Source organism: Strix uralensis, chromosome 14 (assembly GCF_047716275.1).
Source record: "Strix uralensis isolate ZFMK-TIS-50842 chromosome 14, bStrUra1, whole genome shotgun sequence".
NCBI lineage: Eukaryota > Metazoa > Chordata > Aves > Strigiformes > Strigidae > Strix > Strix uralensis.
This window is the reverse complement of record NC_133985.1, coordinates 22,474,342-22,498,232: the sequence shown is the minus strand read 5'-3', so window position 1 is coordinate 22,498,232 and position 23,891 is coordinate 22,474,342. Positions and strand designations below refer to the sequence as shown.

Here is a 23,891-nt window from a genome sequence, read left to right as displayed (position 1 = left end):
CCAAGGGGGACAACAGGCCCTGGGAGGGGAGTGTCTGGAGCGAATGGGTACGTGCCTTCATGCTCCTCCGGTGTCGCTGACTCCTCCCTTTGCTTCCATCAGTTGAGAACGAAAGTCACTGTGACTTTGTGAAGCTGCGGGAAATGTTGATTCGAGTCAACATGGAGGATCTTCGGGAGCAGACTCACACCCGCCACTACGAGCTGTACAGGAGGTGCAAACTGGAAGAGATGGGCTTCAAGGACACAGACCCAGACAGCCAGCCCTTCAGGTGAGCGACCTTCACCTCTAGCAGCAATTTTGAGCAATAGTTTGGTACTGACACTCCTGAAAAATGGGAGGGTCGTGGGTGGTATCTGCAATGCCAGGCTGTAAAACACTAGCGCTGGGTTTGAACTTTGCACCTGACTTTGGTGACATTCCCTTCCCTGCCTGTTTGTCTTTAAGCAACGCAGACAGGCATGTGTTTTCCCCATCCCAAACTCACTGGTGTCCAGAGAATCTGGATTTTGTTTGCTTTCTTCCCCAGCCTCCAAGAAACGTACGAGACCAAAAGGAAAGAGTTCTTGGGCGAGCTCCAGAAGAAAGAGGAAGAAATGAGACAAATGTTTGTTAACAAAGTCAAGGAGACGGAGGCAGAGCTGAAAGAGAAGGAGAGAGAGGTGGGTGTGCCAAAAACCTGTGAGAGGAGCCCAAAATACAGCCAGCACAGGATTCTGGGGCTGGGCAATGTAGGAATCCTGGAAGGCAGATGCAGCTCTTGAGCAGAACTCACCAGCCAAAGCACAAACATCCCCCTGCCTTCCCTCACTCAGCAAAGGGGCCACGGGGTAATGTTTTTGAAACGGTATCACTGGTGTGGTTGCCTCAGAAACAACAGTCTGGGGTAGGGTGCAGGAGCCTCGGCTGCTGCTCGGCGAGTCAAGGGCAGCGCAGGACGTTTTGGTGAGCGTCGGTCCCAGGTAAACTTTGTCCCCGGGGGCGGAGTAAAGGGGCAGCTGGGCTGGAGCGGGGCGGGGGGGATTCGTGTGGGAGGGGTGACTGCAGCGTAATGGCCGTGCTGGAGGCGATGCTCAGAGGGGTCTGTCTCCTACCAGCTGCATGAGAAATTTGAGCACTTAAAAAGGATACACCAGGAGGAGAAAAGGAAGGTGGAGGATAAGAGGAGGGAGCTGGAGGAAGAGATGAACACCTTCAACAGGAGGAAAGTAGCAGTGGAAACCTTGCAGTCCCAATCCTTGCAGGCTACCTCACAGCAGCCACTGAAGAAGGACAAAGACAAGAAAAAGTAAGTGGCTGAACTCGAGTCTTTCTCCTCTGCCGCTGGGAAGCTGGCTGGCTGCTCAGATGCTTTAGCGTTTGGTCAGTTGCTTAGACAGCAAATGGAAAAGGGGATTTTGGAATCCCAATTCCTGCCCTTCTGACTCTTTGCCTAAAGTGAAGGAGAGACGGGGCCCTCCTGGGCCCAGGCACTGCCCTGGGGAAGCACTGGTGGCTGCAGTGGGAGGGATTTGGGGCCATTCTCTGAAGGCTGAGAGTCCGGCAGGGCTTGCCCTTGTCTCTGTGACAGCCAGCTCAAGTGACCCTGCGAGCTGCCTGCTCCTGGGAAGGTGATCAGAAATAAGCTGCATCTTCCCCCCAGCAGAGAGGAGTGGGGACAATCCTGACACCGTTGTAACGTCTTACGGACGAGGTCCCCTGTTACACGCTGCCTCGCTGTGATCTGGAGGCTTGGGGCCCTCTTCGGAGAGCGCGCTTACTTTATTTTTAGAGGCAGAGCTGTAAAGAAGGAAGCAGCAGCTTAGAGTGAAGATGCGTTGGAAATTCATTAGGGCTCCCTGTGAAATAGGGCTCCAAGACACAGTTCTGCTTATGAGAAAGCTCTTTTCCCCTAAAGGCAGAATTCTTATCTTAGCTTGCTGCAAGTTAATTGACATTGCTGAAGCCAGCAAGAGTGTGGAGCGAGGGCATGTAAATAATGCTCTTCCAGCTGCCTGGTTGTGTAATGATAGAGCAGGAATAGGGCAAAGAGGTCTAAAAAGAAAAGGTGTGAGGGGGTGATCCTGCTTCCAGTCAATCAGGGAACACTGGCTAGGGAGCAAAATGAGAAGCACCATCATGCAAGCTGGTAATTCTGTTATTCCAGCATTTTTTTGTTACTTCCCCTTGCGTGAAGGAGCTTGAGAGTCTGAACTGCATTCTGTCCAATCCAGAACGGGGTGGTGGCAATGCTTTCTGAGCCTTTTAACGATGAAAAGAAAAAAACACTGTTGAGAGTAGCAACACCTGAGTTTGGTCTTGACAGCACAACGTTTGGCTTCACGTTGCTGACAAGATCTTGTGCTCTGTCGTTTCTCTGCTGTGAACTGCAGCACTAGAGAAGCTCATTCTGCATACTGACATGCTAGTAATTTATTCCCTCCTGTGGAAGATAACAGTACGTATTATTTAATGTATTATTTAATGTATTTGCTTGGAATGCAAATGGTTGGTGTTAAAACAAACCCAAAGCACTCCTGCAGACCTCTCGGCATGCTCCGGGCATGTCCCACCTCGTACACAAAGCCCGAAACGCTTTGTAAAAATACTCTGCTGAAAATAGGGCTTAATCCAGCTAAACTCACACGTGAATTAGGGGCTGAACCCCGGGGCAGTCAGGGGCCCAGGGCTGCTTTGAAGAAGGCGAGCGGGCCGAGCCGCACCCGCGAGCGATGCGGGGGGCTGGGATGCTCCGGCGGTGACGCGCTGTGTGCGCTGGCCAGGCGCAACGCGGCGCTTCCCCTCTGCTCCCTCTGCCTGTGACAGAAAGAGGTTTCCTGCGCTTTGCTGGTTTTAGGCCACCAGCAGACTGGATGCTCTTCCTCTCTCGATTAGAAACCGGCTGTGGTCAGAGGGCGGCGAGTGAGGGCCCGAGGGGCACCCCCAGTGTGTGCTCTGTGCGGTGCTGGGGCGGGGGGCTCTCTTCAGCGCTGGAGCACAGCTGGAGGAGCTGCACCATCACCAGGAATACAATTAATAAATTAGGGAGAGGAAGTAGTTTTGGATTGGGATTTGGGATTTTTTTTTTTTTTTTTCCAAACGTGTGAGCTAGTTCAAAATGTGGCATTTGGGGGTTTCTGCTCAAGCAGGATAATGAAGTTTGTAATAAAAAATTCAAAGAAAGGTGCATCCCCTTGGCCTGGCCAGAGACATGTCTTCCCAGACCCCCTCTTCATCTGGGAGGCATCAAAAGGAGCTGGGGGTCTTGTGAAACCTGGGTGTCGGAGAGCACGGCCCTCACCCGTCCCACTGCCGTGTCCCCAGCACTCGGCTCCACGTTGACCGCACGGGCATTGAGGGGAGCTGCGTGTTCCCTGGCAAGCAGCAGGAACGGCGTCGCCAGCTTTTTTTACTGGGACTTTCACCCAAACTGGACTGGAAGCAGCTGGGATTTGAGGAGGCGGGGGTGGGCAGTGTCCTCTCCCGGGGAGCGGCGGCAGAGCTTCCCCGGCACTGGGCGATGCTGGCGCGGCGCAGAGCCGAGGGTGACAGTAGCTGGGGGGGTTGCACGGACGCAGGGCCCACCCGGGGCGTCACGAGGGTGAACGGGACCTGGAGGGTGTTGGGGAGCCCCCGCAGCTCTCCGGGGATGGGGCTGCGAGCTGAGGAGGATCCTGGGTTTTTGGGAAGGTGTTGGGACCTCGCAGGAACAGAGACTATATCATGAGCTTGGGGAGGGGGTGTTTTTTCTTGTTTCAATTTTTAGGAGAGTTACTTGAACTTTTTATCGTCTCCGGTTTCAACACAGCGTTTTTAGTAGCTTTAATAAGTGAAAAATGGAGATGGAAGAACTGCAGGTGTTGAGGGGAAATAAAAGTGTTTGTGCTGAGATTCTCTTTTGCCTCGTGGCTGCCAAGCAGGTTGCGCTCCGGCGTGGGGCTCAGTGTGCCGGGGGTTTGCTCTCTGTGAGTCTTCAGACGCCCGAGCAGTGTTTCCCCTTCTCCTCCTTTTTTTTGTTTTTAACATATTTCGCTACATTTGGCTTTTGTTTAATTTTCATAACTTTAATTCATGCTTTTTTATGTTTTGTTTCTTTCAGTTAATCACACACAGACTTTCAGGCCAAGAGTGGACTTGGTGCTTTCATGTGTTAAGTTGCTTGAGTTTCCCACCCCGTGACCCTTCTCATAACATTGTGTGAGTGGACCAAAGTGAAAGAGAAAATGAGCATCTTCGGTGGTTGCAGTGTAACGACTCGCTGTTATCTGTACAGAATTTATCAGGAGGTTTTAAGGAAGTAACCTTACCACGTACATTTTGTTAAACAAAGTCAACTAATCCCTAAAGTAAGATGTTCTGTTCTAAACCCAGTGATTGAGCAGCCGTGTATAAAGTGATAACTGTTTGTCTGAACTCATCTTACCCACCAGCTAAATAATTGCTTTCTAGATTTACTTGTTTTTTAATTGGCTAAGGTGACTGCTTGAGGCTCATCTACCTTCCCCTGTACATGCACAAATGTGAGGAGTGGTATGAAGAATGCTGAAATGTTTATTTTTCTAACAAAATTCTCGATTGGAATAAGTTTTTAGCATGGGTGGAAAAACACAGTGCTTAGATTTTCTGCCCTGAGAATCTTAGTCAGAGTAACCCTCATTCCAGTAATTATATATTTTAATCCTGAATTACTCTAAACACTTTCTACATCATTTATAATATATATATATATATATAAAGAGAGAGAGAAAGAGAGTGGTTAATAAAATTCATAGGACAATGTTTTGAATTTTCTTTACTGCTAAAGTAGAACATTTATATAGAAAGATTTTTCATAAGAGTTTGTTGTATAATGTGGAACTACAGGATTTGTGTAACTTTGCAGTTGTCATTTACCAATGTATTCTACTGTTGTGGAAAAACTATTTAAGTTGTCATCTTCACTTTTGCTCTTTAACCTTAAACTTATTATGTGCCTAATAAGTAGAATCCCCCAGGCTTGAGCTATGCACCGTATTTATGCTGACAGGCTCTGTTCCTCTTAGAAGGTGCTTCCTTCAACACTCCTCATGCCTAGAAATCACAGCCCTTGTTTTCCTGGGCAGCTGAGCTTAGAGGAATAATTAGGATCAATACTCTTTTTTTTCCACTCAGACCATTTTGTGATAAGGCAGGATGATAACCGAGTAGAGACTTCCTAGCTATGTTGTCACGGAAAAATAGTTGGACCCAATTCCATCCATCTGTCTGTCAGATAATAGGCTAAAAGAAAGGAGATATATTAACCCCCCGCATAGTGTCTTTAAAGTTTATAAAAACACTGGCTGGCTAAGTGTTAGTTCTGACTGTGCGCGTTTTTGCTTAGTTATTAATGTTACAGGATTTTTCTGTTTGGTTTTTTTTTTCCTTAAAGACTTGTCTTTAAGCTAAGATGTCAGCAGATCCCTTCTTTGACTTGCAGATGGCGGTCCCGCCTCGCATCCGCGTGGTACAGGGCTCTTTGAGGGTGGCGTTTTGCAGGATTGTAAAATGAGGTTCTTAAATTTGCATATCCCATTAAAGCGGCTTTTTAAATTTTTTTTCTTTCTAAGTACATGCTCAGGTGTTAAACTGTTTTCATATGGACATTGGCCTTTTATGTGGATATACTGAAAATCATGTCAGTGTTACTTGATGCTTGTGAGAAAGAACCTCACACAGATCTCACAGGTACCTTTTAGAACAGGCCATTTTGCACAGAGTAAAAATTATGCGTGCTGAACATTAATTTTTAAGGCTGTGCCTCCAGGTTAGATGTATTTTAAAGAGTAACTGTCAAATGTTAGGAGGGTTAATGTGTTTTTCTCAGAAAAACATACAAGGAACCCAACCTATTGTTACGGGCAGGAAGACAATTCCAGCTCACCACTGACTACAGTCTAATCATGTAGCAAATTAGGGTCGAGATTTTGATTTTTGCTAATGAGAGAAACTCTGGTGCACTAATTGCACGAGAAAGCAGCACTATTTGGTTCGTTGTTTTGCTTCTCAAGGCTGGAATAAAGCACTAACTGATGATACTGGGTGTGCGATGAGCTGCCTCGCCATCGCTTTTCCAGTCAATAGTTTTCTCCTGATCTCGTGCTGCAGCCAGCAAGATCTATGCAAATGATTTCTATCTGCCCTGGCTCATCAGAGATCAATTCTTTTTTCCTAGATTAACAGGTAGTTAAGAACAGTTATGAGAACAATGAAAGAGTAAAAACCTCCAAATCCATGGGCATTGTGGAGAAGTTTCCAGCTTTTTCTGATGAAGACATTCAGAATGTATGTAACAATATTTTAATGGTGATGATTATTATATTCCATTGACTTTATGTTGTGACAGACTTACCTTTTCCTTGTAGTTACTTGTTCTTTAGAGCAGTCAACATCATAAACTCCCCAGTGGGACTCAGTCATTTTTTTTTCTCTATTACTTGATTTTTCCTTTTGGCTGAAACAAAATTTAAGTATGTGGTATATAGGGTAGTTCTGTATCTTATTTTTATTTAACAAGTTACAAATACATGTTGATGCTAATCTCACTCCAGTCCGAAGATTTACATCTTGTAGCCTAGAAGAAGTGAAAGAAAAACTGTTCAGAAATGACTGAAACTGTTCAGTTACACATCTTTTGGCTGTTTTATACATTTATCTGTAAAAGGTTGGTATTAATGGGAAAAACTACCCATTTTTTTTTTTTATCATTTAAACATTTACCATCATGTTTGTTGTCTGCTTTCTAATTTAAAATGTGTTTTGCAGGGCTCTAAGCTCTGTAGGCTGTGGGGGATGCCCCAGGGTGGATATGGGGGGTTGGCTGGGAGCACGTGGAAGTGCCTGGGGCGGAGCAGCCTCTAGGACGTGCTGCATCCGTTCGCTTTGTCATTCTGAATCTGTTGGGGTTGGTTTGTTTTGGGGTTTTTTTTGACTTTCATTTCTTTCCACTCACTTTGTACTTTTTTTCTTTTATTAAATCTCACATGTATTTTGAGTTTTTTGTGGTGTCGTTTATTTAGCGGTGGATTTCCTGTGTTATCTAGTGCATCTCTGTTGAAATAACAACGTGTAACGATTGGAAGCTTACCAGCCACAGGATGGCTTCTGACTACTGGGAACTTCAGAAATGAAATTAGCTAATTTCTACATCATACTCTATGTGAAAAAGCACCCCATCTGTAATCTGGGGACAAATTCTAAGAGATTAATTCAAATGCCATCCCTATTTGGGCAAAAGTTGCCTTTGAGCTTGTTGGCGCTTCTCCCTTGTGGGATCTGGTGACCGAGCGAGGAGGTTTTCTGGCCGTTTCGCTGTTGTAATGATGCCCAAAGAGGTGATTTAAGGGTAGGATGAAAAGGGAGCAGAGATGGAGGGTGGTATTTTCCTAGTGGTACTTCCAAGGCTGTATGCTTCTGCTGCAGAAGCACATCATACACTTAGATTAGGGCCAAAAAAAGAGCACAGCTTTAGTTTGGGGATCTTTTTTTCAGAGAGAGCTGCTGCTGAAGCTTTACCCGTTCTTGGTGTCTGTTCTGTGGGCTACGTATGAAGTTATTCTCAGTTAATTTAGAGTCTGTGGGTTTTATTTGGTATTGGACTGAGACCGCTTAGGACAAAACCATCAAGTGGAGTTGGGCCGATGCACAGCGTTTGCTGAAGTGGTGTTTTCTGCAGCCCCAGTTTCAAGAACAAAACCAAGTGGGTGATCCTGGCTGCTTCTGAAATCTTTCTAGAGCCGTGCAGACGGACTGTGCTGTTGCTGCTGGGCTTGGCTTGTGTGCAAGAACTCTGCTTGCTGCATTTCGTACGCAGCTTGCTAAAAGGCAGAGGGCAGGTCTCTCCTCTAGGTGCTGCCTGTTTGCATCCCACCTTCTTCCAGGGTGGCTGCCCCGGCCCTGTGGCAGTCCCGTGCTGTCCAGAGAGCTGGCCGGGGCTGGAGCTGCTCTGATCCTGCCTGTAGCAATCACCGACAACGTGCAGGTGAAAGTCGGAGATGGTGCTGGGTTAGAGTTGTCGCTTGAGCCTGTTAAATTTTCGAAGGATAAGCCTTAGCAGGGACTTAGCAGTTGCTACCAAGTGGTTTGTATAAAATGTTCTACAACCTTTTCCATCCCAATCCTTTTTAAAGCCAAATCTTCTAGAAGACCAGAGAAGAGAAAGTACATTCAGGTACATAAGAATTAATTGGGAAATTAAGGTGGTAGAGTAGCTGGTCATTTGAACGATGGGCCACCTGGTGATTGAGGATGACCTGCATGGGCAAGTATTTTTCCACAGGAACAACGTTATGATTATTCATTAATATTTGTGTAAAGCTCCCCGAGACGCTTCCAAGAGAACAAGAAATGCAAAGTGTTGTTAGAAAAGTGGTTCAGCAGCGAGGTCTGTGCTTCGCAGCTCCAGAGCTGAAGGCCGGTGCCCAGACACATTGATACTTTCCGTTCAGGAGAGCCCAAACCCGGCCTCATTTCCTTGTCTGAGGCTGCTCAACAGCGAGAACTGTTCAGCTCGGGGGGAGGGAGCCTGCGAGGCCGGAGCAAAGCCACCAGCTCGGGCCGCGGGCGCTGGTCAGTCCACACCCCTCCCCGTCCCCCGTCTCCGTCGCGCATGTCAGTGGTCTTTCCTCACTAAAATTTTAAATCAGTCCTCTAATTACCAGTTCCAAACAAGATCTTGGTGGCTGTGAGAGCTTCTCCGAGTTGCAATGGTTTAAATGCAGGTGTTGTGCCCAGCCCCGCACGCTGTCAGGCGGCATCTGTTAGATTTGTACTTTGACCTTTCGTGCTGTCTTTACTTAATGTAAATAATTGAAGCTTAAATACTGATTCTCTTTTGTTCTTTCTGTAGCTTTTTTAGTCTTCCCACTGCGTGCTCCATAACATCAGGAAGACATGTTAATTAGAAGATTTATTAAGGCCAAAACATCTCATGCAGAAGAAATTAATTGGTGCTTTCACCTTTAAGCTTGCAATATATTGCCCAGAAGAGATTATGTAGCAAGGACTAAGATGCACCGTATCTTTTGATTGGGTTTGCTTGATCAGGTTTCTTGATAAAGTTGAAATTTAAGATACTTGCCAAAAGATAAACGGCTAATTACAGCTGCTGCGTGGCTTGCACTAACCCCAAAACACTAATCCCTGGGCAAGAGCCCGACCGACGCAGTTAACACTGACCCAGCTGCCGGGGGGACGTGGGACCGAGCTGGCTTTGCACCAGGCCAGGTTCCAGTTTGCTGCCTGAGCTGCTGCTGGGACGGGGTTTCCATCAGTCCTCTCCTCGGGCTGCTTTGAGGGGTACCTGGGGAACCTCCTAACCTCCCTAACCTCAGCTCCTAACCTCCCTAATTCCGCTGGATTCTCACATTTCTTAGCAATAACTCTTCCATGTAGCTTTTTTTCTGTAGACTGATGAATTGTTTATAACCAAAATCCTTCAACTTAAATTTATTTAGTTTTCCTAGGGCTGCCCACGCGTGCCTCACAACTAACCCCTGCCCCAGAGCTGCCCCAGAGCTGCTCCGGGGATGGGTCACCCTGCTCGGCCTCTGGCACGTCCTGCTGGAATGCAGGGGGTGAGAAGTGGAATGAGTTGAAAGTGCAACTAAATGGTAGATGTGAACGGAGGGGAAACGGTTTCAAGAAGGAGACTCGGTGTTCCTGGTCGTGAGTTCTGTGTTTGTAACAGACTGACTTCCCCTTACGCAAATACTTCTTTAAAAAACAAAAAGTGTGATGTCTGTGCCCCAGTCTAACTTCACAGAGGAACAGGGAGAGGCCCCCGTTTACCCTCCTTTTAAAACAACCTTGTAAACGAACTCAGGAATGACCTACTTGTACCAAAGTTGGGTTTAATAAAAACAAAACTGACTTGTTTAACAAACATCTGTTAAAAACATGTTTTGTACATTAGTTATAGTCCCTGGGACAACAAAGTGCTGTGTCCGAATCCACAACCCTCGCTATTATTCCAGTTTCCCTCTGTTAATCCCGTTATCCTGTGTATTTCTGTTTAAAGTGGGGTGGCCCCTGCGCACCCTGTGTCTGGGGTGGCTGCCAGCAGCCTCCCTCCCCTTCCCCAAGCTGTCACTTGCCGTGGGGCTGGGGGTGTAGGACCCCCAGAAAACCCCCAGAAGACCAGAAGGAAGGTCGCACCCCGTTGCCCTGCCTCGTGCTGGGTGGTGTGAGCGGGGTGTGTGGTGGGAGATCAGCGAGGCTCCTGCGGAGTGGGGCTGTGTCCCCGTCACCCCCCAGGGCTTGTGGAGCTGGAGAGGAGGGGGCAGAGGCACTGACCGAGCTCCTGTCCCCGGGGTGTGTGGTACCCGATGGTCGCCGAAACCTCTGGCTGCCGTCAGCGTAAATTAGGACTTGGAAATAAATCTCGGTGAGTAACAGGTACGTGGCCTGAAAATACCCAAACGGGGCTCACGGGGAGGTTCTGGGGACTCCTGCTGCTTGCAGGCAGTGGGGACTAAACCCCGGGCCCAGCAGGTTGGTCCCGCTCTGTGCATCCCTGCCTGTGCCGCTGCCACTGGCTCCGCTGGGACGGGGAGAGGCAGCCAGGGATGGCGGAGTCCGAGCTGGAAGCCGCTTGGGTCCGTCTTCACGGACCTGCCCTGCAGCAAACAGGAGGAAAGCTGAAGCCGTGCACGACCGTCGGGCTGAGCTCAGCAATGAAACGCCCTTTGCTGCTGCTTCGATGACTTTTAAACTTGCCTGTGTCCACTTTTGAGACAAAGCAATCCGCTTCCTTTGGCAAAGCTCTAATTTGTAATCTGGTTTGGAGCTATTCACAGAATCCCAGAGTCATCTCGGTTGGAAAAGACTTTGAAGATCATCTAGGCCAACCATTAACCCATTGTCACGTTAGATTCCCATCTGGATAGGTGAATTGGGAATAAAAGCTTTTCTTTTTCTTTTTCAAAATCGCTCAGAAGACGTGATTAGGTTCTGTTTGCCATGACCATAGTTTGGTCACCGGTGGGATTCAGCTTGCACACCTTGCTGAGGAAGAAGAGAGGGAGCTGCTGAGACCGCCCAGGAGTTAGTGCATCACTCGATCTGGGTGCACTTCTCTGCATTCTTAAAGAATGGAACTGTAAGTACTGTTCAAAATGAATTTAAAACCCTAAAGCCAATTAGCAAAATAAAAAAACCGCCCAGAGGCAACCCCAGAGATGAGAGATAAAGGTTTTGTGCGTGTCTGAGGGCACTCGGTGTCGGGCAGCAGCCTGCTGGGTGCTCCGGGGCCGCCTGCTCTGAATTGCTCCCGTGCATTTCTCTGACACAGCAGCTCATTTCGTCAGAAACCTGTAAAAACAGCTATTGTATTGCTCTTCCCTCTGCTCTTTTCTTGTATCTCGATCCGTTCTCTGACCGCAGACATGTCTTTATTTGCACAGTGGTGTAAATGAGCTCTCCAGGTCGCCACACGCCCATGGCAAGGACCGATCCCAGCTGGGGTTTATCCGGGACGCGGCGGCGAGCGCTGGCCCGCAGCGGGGCAGCTCCCTCCTTGCACGGAGCGGTTGCGGGTGATTTTCTCTGGCTGCGACACGTTTCCTCTCGGTGGTGGTTTATGAAAGGGGGATGTGGTGGTGGCGGGGGGTGACTCTGGATCGTTTCGCTGGTTCTGTTGGCGATTTAACGTTTGGTTTGTGTTTTGGTTCTGCTTCAGAATCTGAGCATCCGTGTGCAGCAGCAGTGGCTGCCAGGAAGCTTCTTGAAGGACAGAACAGTCCCATGGGTGGTTACGGTAGGGGATCCCAGGTGTAATTACCGCTTTCTTTACACGGTGGTGTAAGCTTTGGGTGTGTGTCTGGCCTGAAGCGCGGCAGCAGCAGGAGGAGGCTGGGGCTGAGAGGTTGTATCTCCCCTGCGCTGAGAGGGGAAGGGACAAGGGACAGGCGGGTGCTGATCCAAACCCGCCCTCGCCGCTCTGCCGGGGGCCGGAGCGCGGAGTGGGGAGCAGCGGGCGGGGCGGCCTTCCCTCCCAGGTCAAGATGAGGCACCCTAAGAGCTCTGAAAATACTCTGTAAATGTCCTCTGGAGTTTTACAGGGACTGAATATTCCCCCAGAACACCAATCCTCATAAACCTAGCCCTGAACACATCAGCTCTGTGCCAGCACTCGCTGTGCTGGCTGAATCCGGCACGTTCTCACCAGTAGCAAACTGGTTACGGGCTCCTCAGGGGGAGTTGGGCTGCAGGTGGAACAAACTTGTGTCCGTAGCGTGTGGGCTGGGCACGATCCAACCCACGAGACTGTCCTCGTCTCTCAAACTCAGCCGGGCAAGGGACTGTTCTGTTAGTGCTGTCACCTGGGCGCGTGGCGCAGTCACCGTTACTCGTTACCAGTCCAGGCGGTGCGGGGAGAGGCACCGGCAGCCCCCGGCTCCCTTCGGCCGCTAACGAGGGAGTTTGTGCTGCGCTCGCTGCCTGAAATGCTCCTTCAGTCCTTGTTGCACCAGCGGCTTCTTCCTGGAGTTTTCAGCTTGTTCTTTAGGGCAGGAAGCTCCGCTGACAGGAGCGCAAAGCCAAGCGGCGGTTTTTAACCTGCTGAGGCCAAGCCCTGAGTGTTTGTTCCTTCGTGGGAACGGGCAGGCGGGAGGGGCCGGGGCTGCCGGAGGAGCAGCAGCCGATCCCGGGAGAGCACCGGGCAGCCCCGCTGGGAACACAGGACCCTGATGGGCCTTTCGGCAGCATTTAACCCCCTGTTAACACAGATTTTTGAATCGTATAGATGATATAGACCTGCAGAGGGTTTGAAGAGCAGGTTTGTTCATGGTTTTTAACGTGCTATCCAGCTTATAGGCAAGAACTGTACGTAGGCTCAAAACTGGGGGAAAAAACATGAGCTATGGTTGTGGTATAAAGTTACAGCATGTTCATTACAATGCATAGAATTTTTTTGCTACCATTTCCACTGGTAAACACAGCCAGGGGAGATGCTTGAGACAGGGCAAAGGGATGGGAGGAAAAGCAGAACCAGACCCGCGCCCCGGCCTCCTGCAAGGCCCTGAGTGGGCACCAGCTTCTGGCTGGACTCTGCAAGGAGCAGGCCGAGAACGCGCAGACCGAGCTTATGTTTTATTTAATGAAAATTACAAAAGACAACTTGCCTCCTTCAAAAAGTCAGGCATTCAAGTCACAGCTTGTGCTAGAAAAGGAAGGTGCTGCACTGAGGGAAGAGCCCTACCACGAGATGAAAACCTTCCCTGTGGCAGGGTGAGTGAATAACACCCCCCAAGGTTTAGGGGTATCTCGGAAACCTCACTGGGTCCGAACCCCGCGGCAGCCCCCGCCCGGGGCAGAGGCTCCCCGCTGCAGCGCGGCAGGCTCAGCCCGTGGTGGCTTTGGCCCCCGGGACCTCCTTTGGTCTGGTTCAGCTCAGGTCTGCTCACACGTGTCACCCGCACCAAGTCTCTGGTACTAAATGTTTCTTTTTGGCACATTTTGGCACCGCTTTCTCTGCGGTTTCAAAGGAAAAGCGTGGCTTCCTCCCTGCGTGAGCTCGCTCTCTCCTCACTGCTGGTTCTGGCAAATGGAACACCTGAGGCAGCTGCTCAGGACACGCGTCCTGCACAGTTGGACGTTCCTGTGCTGTGACACCACTTGCAGGTGGTGTTCACCCTGTACTGCCTGGGTGCCTTCACATGAGGACAGCAATCACTGGAAAAAGCTGGCCCTGTTGTTTAAAACAAACCCAAAAACCCTAAGAAAACATTTATTTTAAAAGTGTGCATTAAGGCTGTTTTTTGAAAGTGCTGTAGAGGTTTAAACTGACCTTTGTAGTTTGTAAAACTGCTTTGCGATGGAGATTAGCAGTTCACAAAAACAAATGTGGTGGGATGGGGGGATTAATTAAAGGCATTTTGTATTGTCCACTCCGGTAAAACAGACTAAATTTTTTAAAAATCCCTGAACGACACACAGGCCCAAAGCAACGGTGACTGTGGGCAAGAAGCAATTTCCCACAGCTTGTAGGAACTGGGATTTAATGGTTTAACCAGGAGGGAGCACAGACCTCAAGAGTCCTGGCTTCCAGGGTAAGGTCTTAAGAAAAACTGGAGGTTTTTCTTAAAACTGGAAGCAGGAGCTCCCCCTCCCTGGAGGGTAGCTCCTGTTCACTCCCCCCCGGGGCAGCTCAGGTTAGCTCTAAGGAGAGAACAGTGGGGTGAGCCGGGTGAAAGGCTCGATCTGACACACTTTGTCACAGCTATTTTAAAAATAAACTTGTGCAGTTTGTAACCTTCTGCCAACTTGAGCCCTGAGTTAGAGGGTTGTGACCAAGTCCCTCCTCTCCCCAGCTTTCTGTATTTAAAATGTTAAAAACCAAGGGGTAGCACACGCTGCGTAGGAAGGACATAAAAAAATAGAAAGATAATACCGATTTGTCATTATCCTCTGAAAAACACAGCAGCACTTTTGCTCTGGTGCCGGCTGTTCTGCTCACTGGGACCTACTGGTTCTGCAGTTGCTGCTTCCGAGGTGGTAGCTCCCCACTAGTCCCTCTCGGGTGGCTGTAAGGGGGGACACGGGGAGCTGCCCCCCGCCTCCAGCCTCCCGCCGCTCGCTCCCCCGTCCTCGCTGTGGAGGTGTCTGAATCCATCGTAGCATCCATCCGTCTCCGTGGTGTCACGGGGAATTTGGGCTGTGGGCGTGAAAGGTGCTAAAACTGGCTGGTTTACCGAGCCCCTCGGCCTCACTTGGTGGGAATCCTTCGACCCAGAGGGGCCGTGCTGGGGTGGCCTTGCCTTGGGACGGCCCGGGATGGCTTCACCACTGGGATGGAAAATATAAACAGCATTGGATAGCTGCAAGCGTGTTAGCTCTTCATCCACAAGCTCTCTGCAGTGGATGAATTCAGTGCTGTTAACCTGTAAGGAAAGATGCAGATTTTTTTCTAAGTTCATAATAAACTACTCTCTCTTGTGGCCACTGCTCGGGTAACTCTGTCATTAGGGCAGGGCCAGGCTGGACTGGCTGCCTCAAGAGACGTGTCTACGGTGGCCCTGACGCAGAACACGTAACCACGAGCTCCTGAACTACCACCCAAATAGAAAGATAATACCCATTTGTCATTATCCGCTGAAAAAACACAGCAGCACTTTTGCTCTGGTGTTGGCAAGCGTGCCCTCTCTTTAGGAGGTGACAACAGGGGGGACAGGTTTTTTTCAAAATTTATTTCAAAATAGGTTATTTCAAAATCAAGACCACAAAATGGGTTGACGGTAAGCCAACAGCCTGGGAGTTCTGCCTTCTAGGTATAGTCTCTTAAAAGGCACGTGTTTTATGAAGCTGGGGAAAAGCTTTAAAAAAAAAGAAACAGCTTGCCTTTAATGTCTATCTTTAGAAGCCAAACTGATCATATTTTAACAGCAATGAAACTGTACTTAGGTAGAAGGTCTGGCAGCGTTCGGTGGGAGGCTGGGGACACAGCGGGCAGGTTTTTAGGTGCTCTCAGAGACTTCTGTGCCGAAGGCAAAGCCCTCCCCAGCCCCAGCCCTTCGCTGTGGTTTTATTCCCTCTTCCCTCAGCACTAGCAAGGCCCAAAGCAGCGGCAGAACACGCACACACGCTCCTCAGGAGGCCGTGAAAGCGCAAGGCTGGTTGTAAATACACGTGCACTTTATTCATTTATCGGTGCCCCAGCCTCAGGATTTGTGAGCAAAGGCCGTTTTGATTCCTACCTGTGCTTTTTTTAGCAGATCAGTAATAACAGGAAACCACTCAGGAGTGAGCCTCTCCAGCTCCAAGGTGATGATCACCAAAGCCAACGTGGAGCCCCTGAACTGCACTAGCTGGTGGCACGCCATCCAGTGCTGCAGCTGCCTGGTCAAGAACGCGACGTGGCGGGAAGGGTTCGTCTGAGGCAGCCTGGGGAGCAGATGGGGCCAGCTGGACATCACCGTGGCATGGAACTGGAGAGAAGATAAAGTATATATATATTTAAACAAAAAAAAAAACCAAGCGCAGAGGTCAGTGAACTTTGTATGTTTTCATGTTATCAGCCAGAATTACAGAATAATTTCATCTCATTTCAGGAAACCTAAAGGGTTTCCCCCCCCCTCCTTTTTTTTTTTTTTATTTTTTGTGTTTTGTGTTTGTACTTGCCAATCACTGAACTGGTTTTTTTGAGCTTATAATGAATGTACAAGGTCTGTGTTTCCGAACAACTTCTGAAGTTCCTACGTTATCCAGATTGCTATCCAGGAGATTCCGTTCAGGCCAGCAGATAGAGTAGAATCCAGAATAATGACTGCACTCTGAATTTACTGAGGAAACAAGCACCTACGAAAGGCAGTTTCACAATCAGCAGCCTAAGACGGCTTAATATTTGCACATAACCTTAAAAAAGGGATCCAGGATGTGTTCGTATCACATGATTTTTGCCTTACTAGCACATGATCGTTTCTTGAAGACAAAGTTTAATTGTTTCTAATAAATGTTTAGTAACTGCAATGTGAACTAAGTGCCAGATTGGGGTAGTCTCATTGCCTAAAACAAGGGTGAATAATTATTGGGATAAAAAGGAAAATGGTTTAAGAAAAAACCTGTGTGTGAAATGTAGCAAAACTCTGACAGCTTTCTATGTACAGTATTAATAGAATGGAAATAGTTAGAAATATTTTTGCAGTGTGTATTTAAAGAAATAAAAATGGCGTATAGCTGTGCATTATGAGAATCTTTTTAATGTCCATTTTAGTTGTCCTTTAAAGATGGGAGTAAATTTTTTGAGCAAAATGAAAGGTTTTAAATAGTAGAAAATTTAAAAAATAAATTTAAAAAAAGTCACTGTACCATTCTTCAACAGACTTGCAGATAGCTAAGAACAGGTAGTTTGCAAAGCATCTTGGGAAGGATGTGTGGGTGTGTGTATGTGTGTGCAGCCGTGTTTTCTAGTCTTATTTGATAAGGAGCTGTTTCTTTAAAGAAAAAAAATTTGCCAAACTTAGTGCTTACAATGTTTAAGAAATCCATTGGTGTTGCTGTGTAAAGATCCCAATGAAGCTTATCTAGTATAATTCTTTCCATTCTCAAGATCTCAGCTGGAGAGCGTTTACAACCACTCCGTACTGCGAGCGTCTTCACCGATGGTATTACCTGTAAAAAAAAATAAAATAAAAAAAAAATAAAAATAAAGAAGCCAACGTCCTATGCAGTGCTGTGTTTCTGTGTACTGCGAAGGGATCTGACAAGGTTACCCACACCCCAAAGATGTGCAGAAGGCTCTTTCAGAGCCCGCTTTCCCAGGTGCCTCCCACCCTCTGTGCGGCCTGGCCCACGCTCGCCACGGGGCAGCTGGCCACCCACCAGCCCCCGGCAAGGACGAAGCCGGTCACCTCCCGGGTCGCCGCGAGCCGCCTTAACGCCGCATCAGCGACACACGTTCCCTGCTACCAGACTCGTTAGTTTTGCTCCTCTAGCTAGGAGGAGGCTTCCTGCTGGCCTGTTTTACAGGGCCTTCTGTGGTTGTCTTGTTTCCTGCGGTCATTGACTCAGCTTCTCCTTTTTAGCTGAGAGGAAAAGAAGAACAACCTCAGCGTGACGCATCCTAAGAAGGGCTCTGACGAGCATTTCACTACAGCAGAGCTTGCTCGAAGGGACACGCATGTCTAAGTCCAGCTCTTAGGTTTCCTGTTCTTTTTCAAAACAGAATGATGGGGAAAAAGGAGAAACGCAATCTGAAACACTTTTGGCTCAAGTTTGTAAATGGCTGAAGAAGTCTGTCAGAGCACTTCTGCCAGGAGAGGTGATCCTGTGTGATCTCACACTCACAGGGGTAGCTGCTGATCTTCCGTGCTCACCTTGAGGTGCAGACCTGAGTCATTTCCTCACCAGGTTCAGAAACCAGTTTTGACTCCAAGCAAACTCATCTATTTTAAGCTTCCTCTGAAGAACCTCCGCTCTGCCCCACCTACCTCACCCTCCCCGGGCCTGTAACAACAGAATTACAGCACTAATGTTGTGTGCACAAAGCTGGGCATGGCCCCCAGCCCAAGCTTTACTCTGAGCCGTGGATTCTGAAGAGAGGAGAGAGATTTAAGGGCAGGAGGAGGGCAAGGCATCCATTACAGAAGCAAACACAAGTCCTTCATCCATAAAGGTCACAATTCTTCCAAGCAGTGATGAAACAGGACTGCAGATGTTACCGTTGCCCTTTACAGACTGCTTAGGGTAAACAAGCTCCTCATTATGCCCAAGCTGTCAAGACCTGGAAACACCAACAACTTGAACCGGAGAGATGAGTTCAGTGTGTTTAAAATGAAACATACAAACCTCATCTTCTTCATTGGTTTTTGCTGCAAGGACCAGGCAGGAAATTGCTATGCACTGAAGGTATTTTAATTGGGCCTGAAGGGAGAAGGAGAAGAAAACACTGAGCAAAGATGATAACAGTCTTGGGGGAGATAATTGTCATTCTACGACAGATGCACAACTTTCAAACTTTCATTTAAGTTACAGTTGCTTCCGAATTAGTTTAGCTGGAAAAAGATTCATTTGAAGCTGGAAACAAAGCAAGGAAATCGAAAGTGAAACAAAATAAATAAATCTTCTTGGTGCAACTTTCATTCATGTATCCCACAATTTTCAGCAATGCAATGTCACAGTATTTACAATGCAATGTTATCCCCTTCTCAGCTATTAACTAATACGTTTTTTCCAAATGCCAGTACTGATCTAAATAGAATTGAGAGCTGCAAGGCTCAGTTCAACTCATAACTTTGCTGTTGCTTCAATGTCGGAAAAAGTTGGCCCCAAGGTTTGGTTAAAAATAGTGGTTTCAAAACCAAAATATTAAAAGTGAAAATGCAGATGTTTTCTGTTTAGCAGAGACAACCAGATGATAACGAGTTCTTTGTACTTATCACAGCATCTGGACTACAATTCACTCAAACACTTCTCCCGAGGACTGTAAAGCAGTGGAACCTCATCAAACACTCAAGTTCATATATATATAAAAGTATTTTATATATAGATATATATACTTAAAAGCCTTCCCCAGCAAAGACCCTGACTGCTCCCTAAATCTGCTGCCAAACGTAGTCCTGCTTTGTGTATAAACTGATTACCTACTCCTTACACCCCCAATCAGTAATCTAGCCAGGAAAGAGCTGACAGAGATTCTCTACCTTTACTGATGCCAATAACCGGTTAAAGATGCTGGTAGCTAAGGCAAATGTTTCAGGGTAAAACTGGAACTGAGAGCTTATTTCTGCAATCCAGAGAACCGCTTTCTTGTAGCATGACAAAGGGATATCTGTGCCCTGAGGGGAAGAAAAAAGTTAGAAGAAAAATACAATTAGTGCTTTGATGATTTTTGTTAATGTATCTCCAAAGGAAGACTCACGTCACTCTAAGTGCTCTAATTAACATTTCTGATGTCTGCAGGCTTGAGATGAAGTTAGTTGTCGGCTGAGTGAGGGCAAGGAGAAATTTCGGAGCAGTTTAAGGCCACCCTGTCAGGCTCCAGCTGTGCCTACAAGGGCCTGGGACTGGATGGTACTGGAGTGCTGAGCGGGGAAGCAGCCAGCCCTCCGCTCGCACAGCGTGTGAACCCCCGAACCGAGCTCTTACAGCCAAGGTGCTGACTGTCCTCATTATTCCCCCCTCCCGAGGAGACTGAAGCCTCTGACACAGCCCACATTTCATTCAGCCTCGACAGGGAGAGAGAAACTGGTGTCAGGAGGTGTTTTACTCTTCAAGATTTCTTTTTTTACAGCCCTTGAATGTGCTTAGTGGCGGGACCACAGAAGCCAGGTTTATGACTCCCCCAAGGCACAAGGCAAAATGTACTCAGGCTTTTCTTTCTTCTATCTTATTTGAAGATGCATTCAGGTGAGAGGAAGGAGTTTACTCTGGCTGCCGTTACAATGCTCCCCACGACCCATGGCACGTATTTGACCATTATTGTAGAACTGAAAGGGCCGAGCAGCTACGCAGAACAAACACTGACCACCAATTCATTTAATATTACTCAACACATTATCCGGTTTCACTATTTTGCTTCATTTGGTAGTAAAAATACTTGGTAAAAAACAGCATTTCTACACTATTGCAAAAAAGAGAAGACTGGCAGGGCACTTCTGTGCATTCTTCCCTGGGTCTGAGGCACTTCCCAGAAGTTTCCATTGTGCACAGAGGCCATTCAGCGTTGTAGCTTCCTAAGGTAGCTAAGGACTGACTCAAACGGGGCTGGGTTTCTGTTAGGCCTCAGTGAATTCCCTCTTCTCCCACCTGAATAGATGGGATTCAAAGATGGTGTCGAGCACAATTAACTCTAACATGATGTATTTATGGCTTTACATCAGTTGTCTGCTCTTACCAGCTCCACCACATTTCCCAAAACTACTGGAGTTAGGACAAAATGCAAAGCACCTGGTTTACACAGGGCGTTAGTAAGATGTAAAATGGGGCCAATACAGACCCTCCTTCCCCTCCATTCCTTAAGCTCAATCCATGGGGGGTGACTCCTGCATTCGGGGGGATTAAGTGGCAGGCGCAGCGCCGCATTTCTGCAGAGTCCCTTAGGGGCTTCCAGAGAGGGGAGGGGAGAGTACCTTCAGGGTGAGATTCTGGAAAACTGGCACTTTCCAAATCCTAGCCTCCCTGGCCAAGGCATTTTCCAGGAAGGAGGCAAGTCTTGAGCTCTCTGGAGGTCCAGGGCACTTCATGGCAACTCTTTGAGCCAGTTTCCCCGATGGGAGCCGCTGTCAAAACCAAGAAAATAATTATAAAGCAGCGTGCCAGCTCCTTGTGCTAAGTATGATTTCCTCTCGCGATGCCTTTCCAACGCTGAGCACTAAGTCAGGAGCAGCCATGCGACTTGTTTGTTTGCAGACAGAGCGACCCTGTCACCCATTTTCCCTGAGGAGAAGCTCATGATGAAAGAAAACATGTCAGATGGCTGAACAACACCGCAGTCCAGCTTTTTTCCTCCAGGGCTGGGTAAAAGCTTGCTTGAGCAACCTTGGGTGAGCACTACGGATTACTCCCTGTTTCACACATTCAGCTCTCCATTTGCAGAGCTATGGAGTTGCAACCTGTTATCACCCGATTTTAAGTTTCTGGCAACTAGAGGTCTATTGGTTTAGTACAGAAGCTCAAAGATGACTTTCTTAGGAGTTTTATTAATTCCCAGTTAACAGTTTTCCTTAAAGCAGTCTTAATCTTTTTCTGTTGATGCTGAAGGCAGGCAACAGCAAGGCTTTGGAAATACCCCTCTCCAGACTAAGCACGTATTTACATCAAATAAACATCTCAACAAGGTAAGATCCAAGCAGTGAGAACATCTCAGCCTGAAACCGAGCATTTCAATGCTTACATTTTGGTGTCTCTCTAACAGCAGAAAGAATATGTTCCTAGATATAAAATTTCTGCTTTTCTTTGCAGAGTGGTGGATGTGGGCTTCCTCGTCAGTGTTTTCTGGAAGCTGACACCATTATCTCTACAGCTCCATTAAAACCCCCAAAGTGCCCTGAATCCTCTGGAAACTGTTCTACCTTTCTAAAGCTGAAACTCTGGGATCTTTCACTGAAAGCAGGAACCGCACATGACTTTGGCTTTCGCTGCCACTGGATGTCAGAGCATCCAAACCAGACTGCCCGGACCATTTCAGCAGAGGGAAAGCTGGGAAAGATTTATCTGTCCGGTTTGATGCACAGAAAAGTTTATCCTTGTGTAGCGGGGGGGGGGGGAAGAAGAATTAATTCAAAACTCACCCTCCGGCTAATTTGACCGCGGCTGTCGCTGAGAACGACACCGCGCAGGTTCCGCACCACCAACGCCCGGACTTGCCCTCCCGGTCCCGCGGAGCGCCCGGGGACAGCGGGGAGCCCCGGGAGGAGCCCCCCCCCCCCACCGGGAAGAGCCGCGGAACCGTCCTTACCCGCCCTGCCGGGCTGCGCCGGGCATGGGGGCGGCGGGAGGGCGGGCGGGGGGCTCGGTGCGGCCCCGGCACCGGAGAGCGGAGCGGCAGGGGGGGCCGGGGGGGCCGCCCGCTCCCATCCGTGGCTGCGCGCAGGGCCCGCCCCGGGCAGGAAGGCGGGGAGGCGGGGTGGGGGGAGAGGCGGTTCGTGTGGGCGGCCCGCACGGAGCTGGGAGATGTTTCCTCCCCTCCTCAGTGCCCACAGGCTCTGCTGAACGTCTCAGCCAGTAGTTTCGGTGGAATTAAGCCACCACGGTAAAAAAAAAAAAAAAAACAAAAACCCCCCACCAACCGTTTCGTGGGTGAGGAGGTCCTTTTGGGCACAGCTCCTTCTTCCAGCCCTCGGTGGGGCTCCGACCACGGCCGCCTCCTGGTCCTCGTCCCGCGGACAGCTTGATCCCACGGGGAATGTTTGGGCTGGATCTCCAGGTCTCCGCTCTCCCGGCCCGAACCGCTCGGCGCTTCCCCGGTGGACGTCGTCTCACCTGCCCAGAGGTCACGGTCAGTGTTGGGCAGAGCCCCTCGATCCCGGGATCAGGGCGAGGTTCTGCCAAGGTGAAAAACATCGTAACCTGCAGCACAGCCCCCAAACCCACCCCTACCCCCTTGCCTGGCACCGGTTATGGCCTTGACAAATGCGCTGCCCCTTCTCCTTGGCGTGGCCCTGTCCAAAATACCCTTTTGCTGCATCCACACTGTCCCCAACACCTGCCAGAAGCTGTTTTCCTTCCAGACACTGGGAAAAATCCTTTTTTTTGGTGTTTCATGGAGCATAAGCACCTCTGTCCCCTCCCAGGCCTGGGCCACTCTGCCAGCATCTGTGTTTCACCCCGTGTTTGCTTCCAACCAGGGTCTCTCCACCTCTTGCAACCACTCTCCTCAGCTTCCCCCTTGGTTCCCTTTTATTCTCACGCAGCATTTTCTCTGGGAGCTGGTTCCAATATTTTATGTTAAACCTCTCCTTGTTCTTCAGCTTTGTCTGCCCACACACAACTCTCTATTCTCTCACCAGCCCTTTAGGTTATACGTTTTTTGGTGCTAAATTACTCTATTAGTCTACAAATCTTTGCATACAATATAGCTCTGAGTAACACCGTGGTGATGTAAAATAGCAAAGTGTCTGTGTTTGCTGAACACCTTGTCCTTGAGCTTCCTGACTCACCTGCTGACGTGCAGCTGAGGGTGAGGGAACAGCCCTGTCCTGTCATTACTGGCGTATTCCCGGCCCTGCGATACAGCGGTGAGTTTGGTGGGTGAGATCAGAAACCCTTCTGGAAGCCCCAGATCAATCCCGTCCACATTCCTGTTCCCGCCTACAGCCCTCTGGCAAAAACCCAGCCCAACTGACTTACAGCCTCAGCTTGCTCCCGTGCTTGGTGCTCACTGCTGGTCATTCCTGGCCTTGCTCTGGGATCCCAGGCCTTGGCATCCAGAGCAAAGGCAGCACAGGGAGGAGTAGGAGTTGCACAACACCCTGCGACCTGCAGGATTTGGGTGTGCAGAAATACCAGAGTGAGATCAGGGATCAGGAAAAGGAGATGGATTTTCTGCCTGTGTGGAGAACAGGCTGGGGCTGTGACCCTGTCAGCTCTGGAGCCTGGCCACAGCCCTGGAGCCCTGTCAGAGCTACTGGAGCACTGTCAGAGCCCTGAAGTCCTGTCAGAGCCCCGAAGCCCTGTCAGAGCCCCGAAGCCCTGTCAGAGCCCCTGGAGCCCTGTCAGTCCCCTCAGAGCCTCATCAGGCCCAGAGCCCTGTCAGAGCCCTGGAGCCCCATCGGTCAGAGTCTCGTCAGGCCCAGAGCCCCGTCAGAACCCCCAGAGCCCTGTCAGCCCCACAGAGGCCTGTCAGGCCGAGAACCGGAGCCCCCCGGAGCGCTGTGGCGGAGCCGTAGGACCCGGGGACACCGGCCAAGGCCGCCGGTCCCCACCCCGGCCGCGGCCGGCGCCATCGCGCCGCAGTGACA

The 23,891-nt window shown here is 49.1% G+C and overlaps 2 protein-coding genes across 6 annotated transcripts in view; one reads left to right on the top strand and one right to left on the bottom strand.

Annotated features, from left to right (window-relative positions):
* SEPTIN8 (septin 8) overlaps positions 1 to 17,150 on the top strand; it is a 46,875-nt gene extending 29,725 nt beyond the window's left edge. For 2 of the 5 annotated variants that reach the window (XM_074883734.1, XM_074883731.1), the window contains exons 7-10: positions 103 to 271; positions 530 to 662; positions 1,098 to 1,288; positions 15,705 to 17,150. In XM_074883734.1, the coding sequence (XP_074739835.1) occupies positions 103 to 271; positions 530 to 662; positions 1,098 to 1,288; positions 15,705 to 15,870 (659 nt within the window). In that variant the 3' untranslated portion in view covers positions 15,871 to 17,150. Of the gene's footprint in view, positions 1 to 102; positions 272 to 529; positions 663 to 1,097; positions 1,289 to 4,078; positions 6,992 to 8,845; positions 9,881 to 15,704 lie in introns of those variants that run through there. The other 3 variants (XM_074883733.1, XM_074883735.1, XM_074883736.1) reach the window with 3 other exon arrangements.
* On the bottom strand, positions 16,807 to 23,876 carry CCNI2 (cyclin I family member 2). Its single transcript, XM_074883505.1, has 9 exons — positions 23,856 to 23,876; positions 23,091 to 23,251; positions 22,531 to 22,664; positions 22,221 to 22,413; positions 21,723 to 22,014; positions 20,562 to 20,711; positions 19,134 to 19,268; positions 18,280 to 18,354; positions 16,807 to 17,103 (listed from the first exon to the last, which is right to left on the bottom strand). The coding sequence occupies exons 1-9, from the start codon at positions 23,874 to 23,876 to the stop codon at positions 16,807 to 16,809; spliced, it is 1,458 nt and encodes a 485-aa protein (XP_074739606.1).
* Between the last annotated feature and the right edge of the window lie 15 nt (positions 23,877 to 23,891).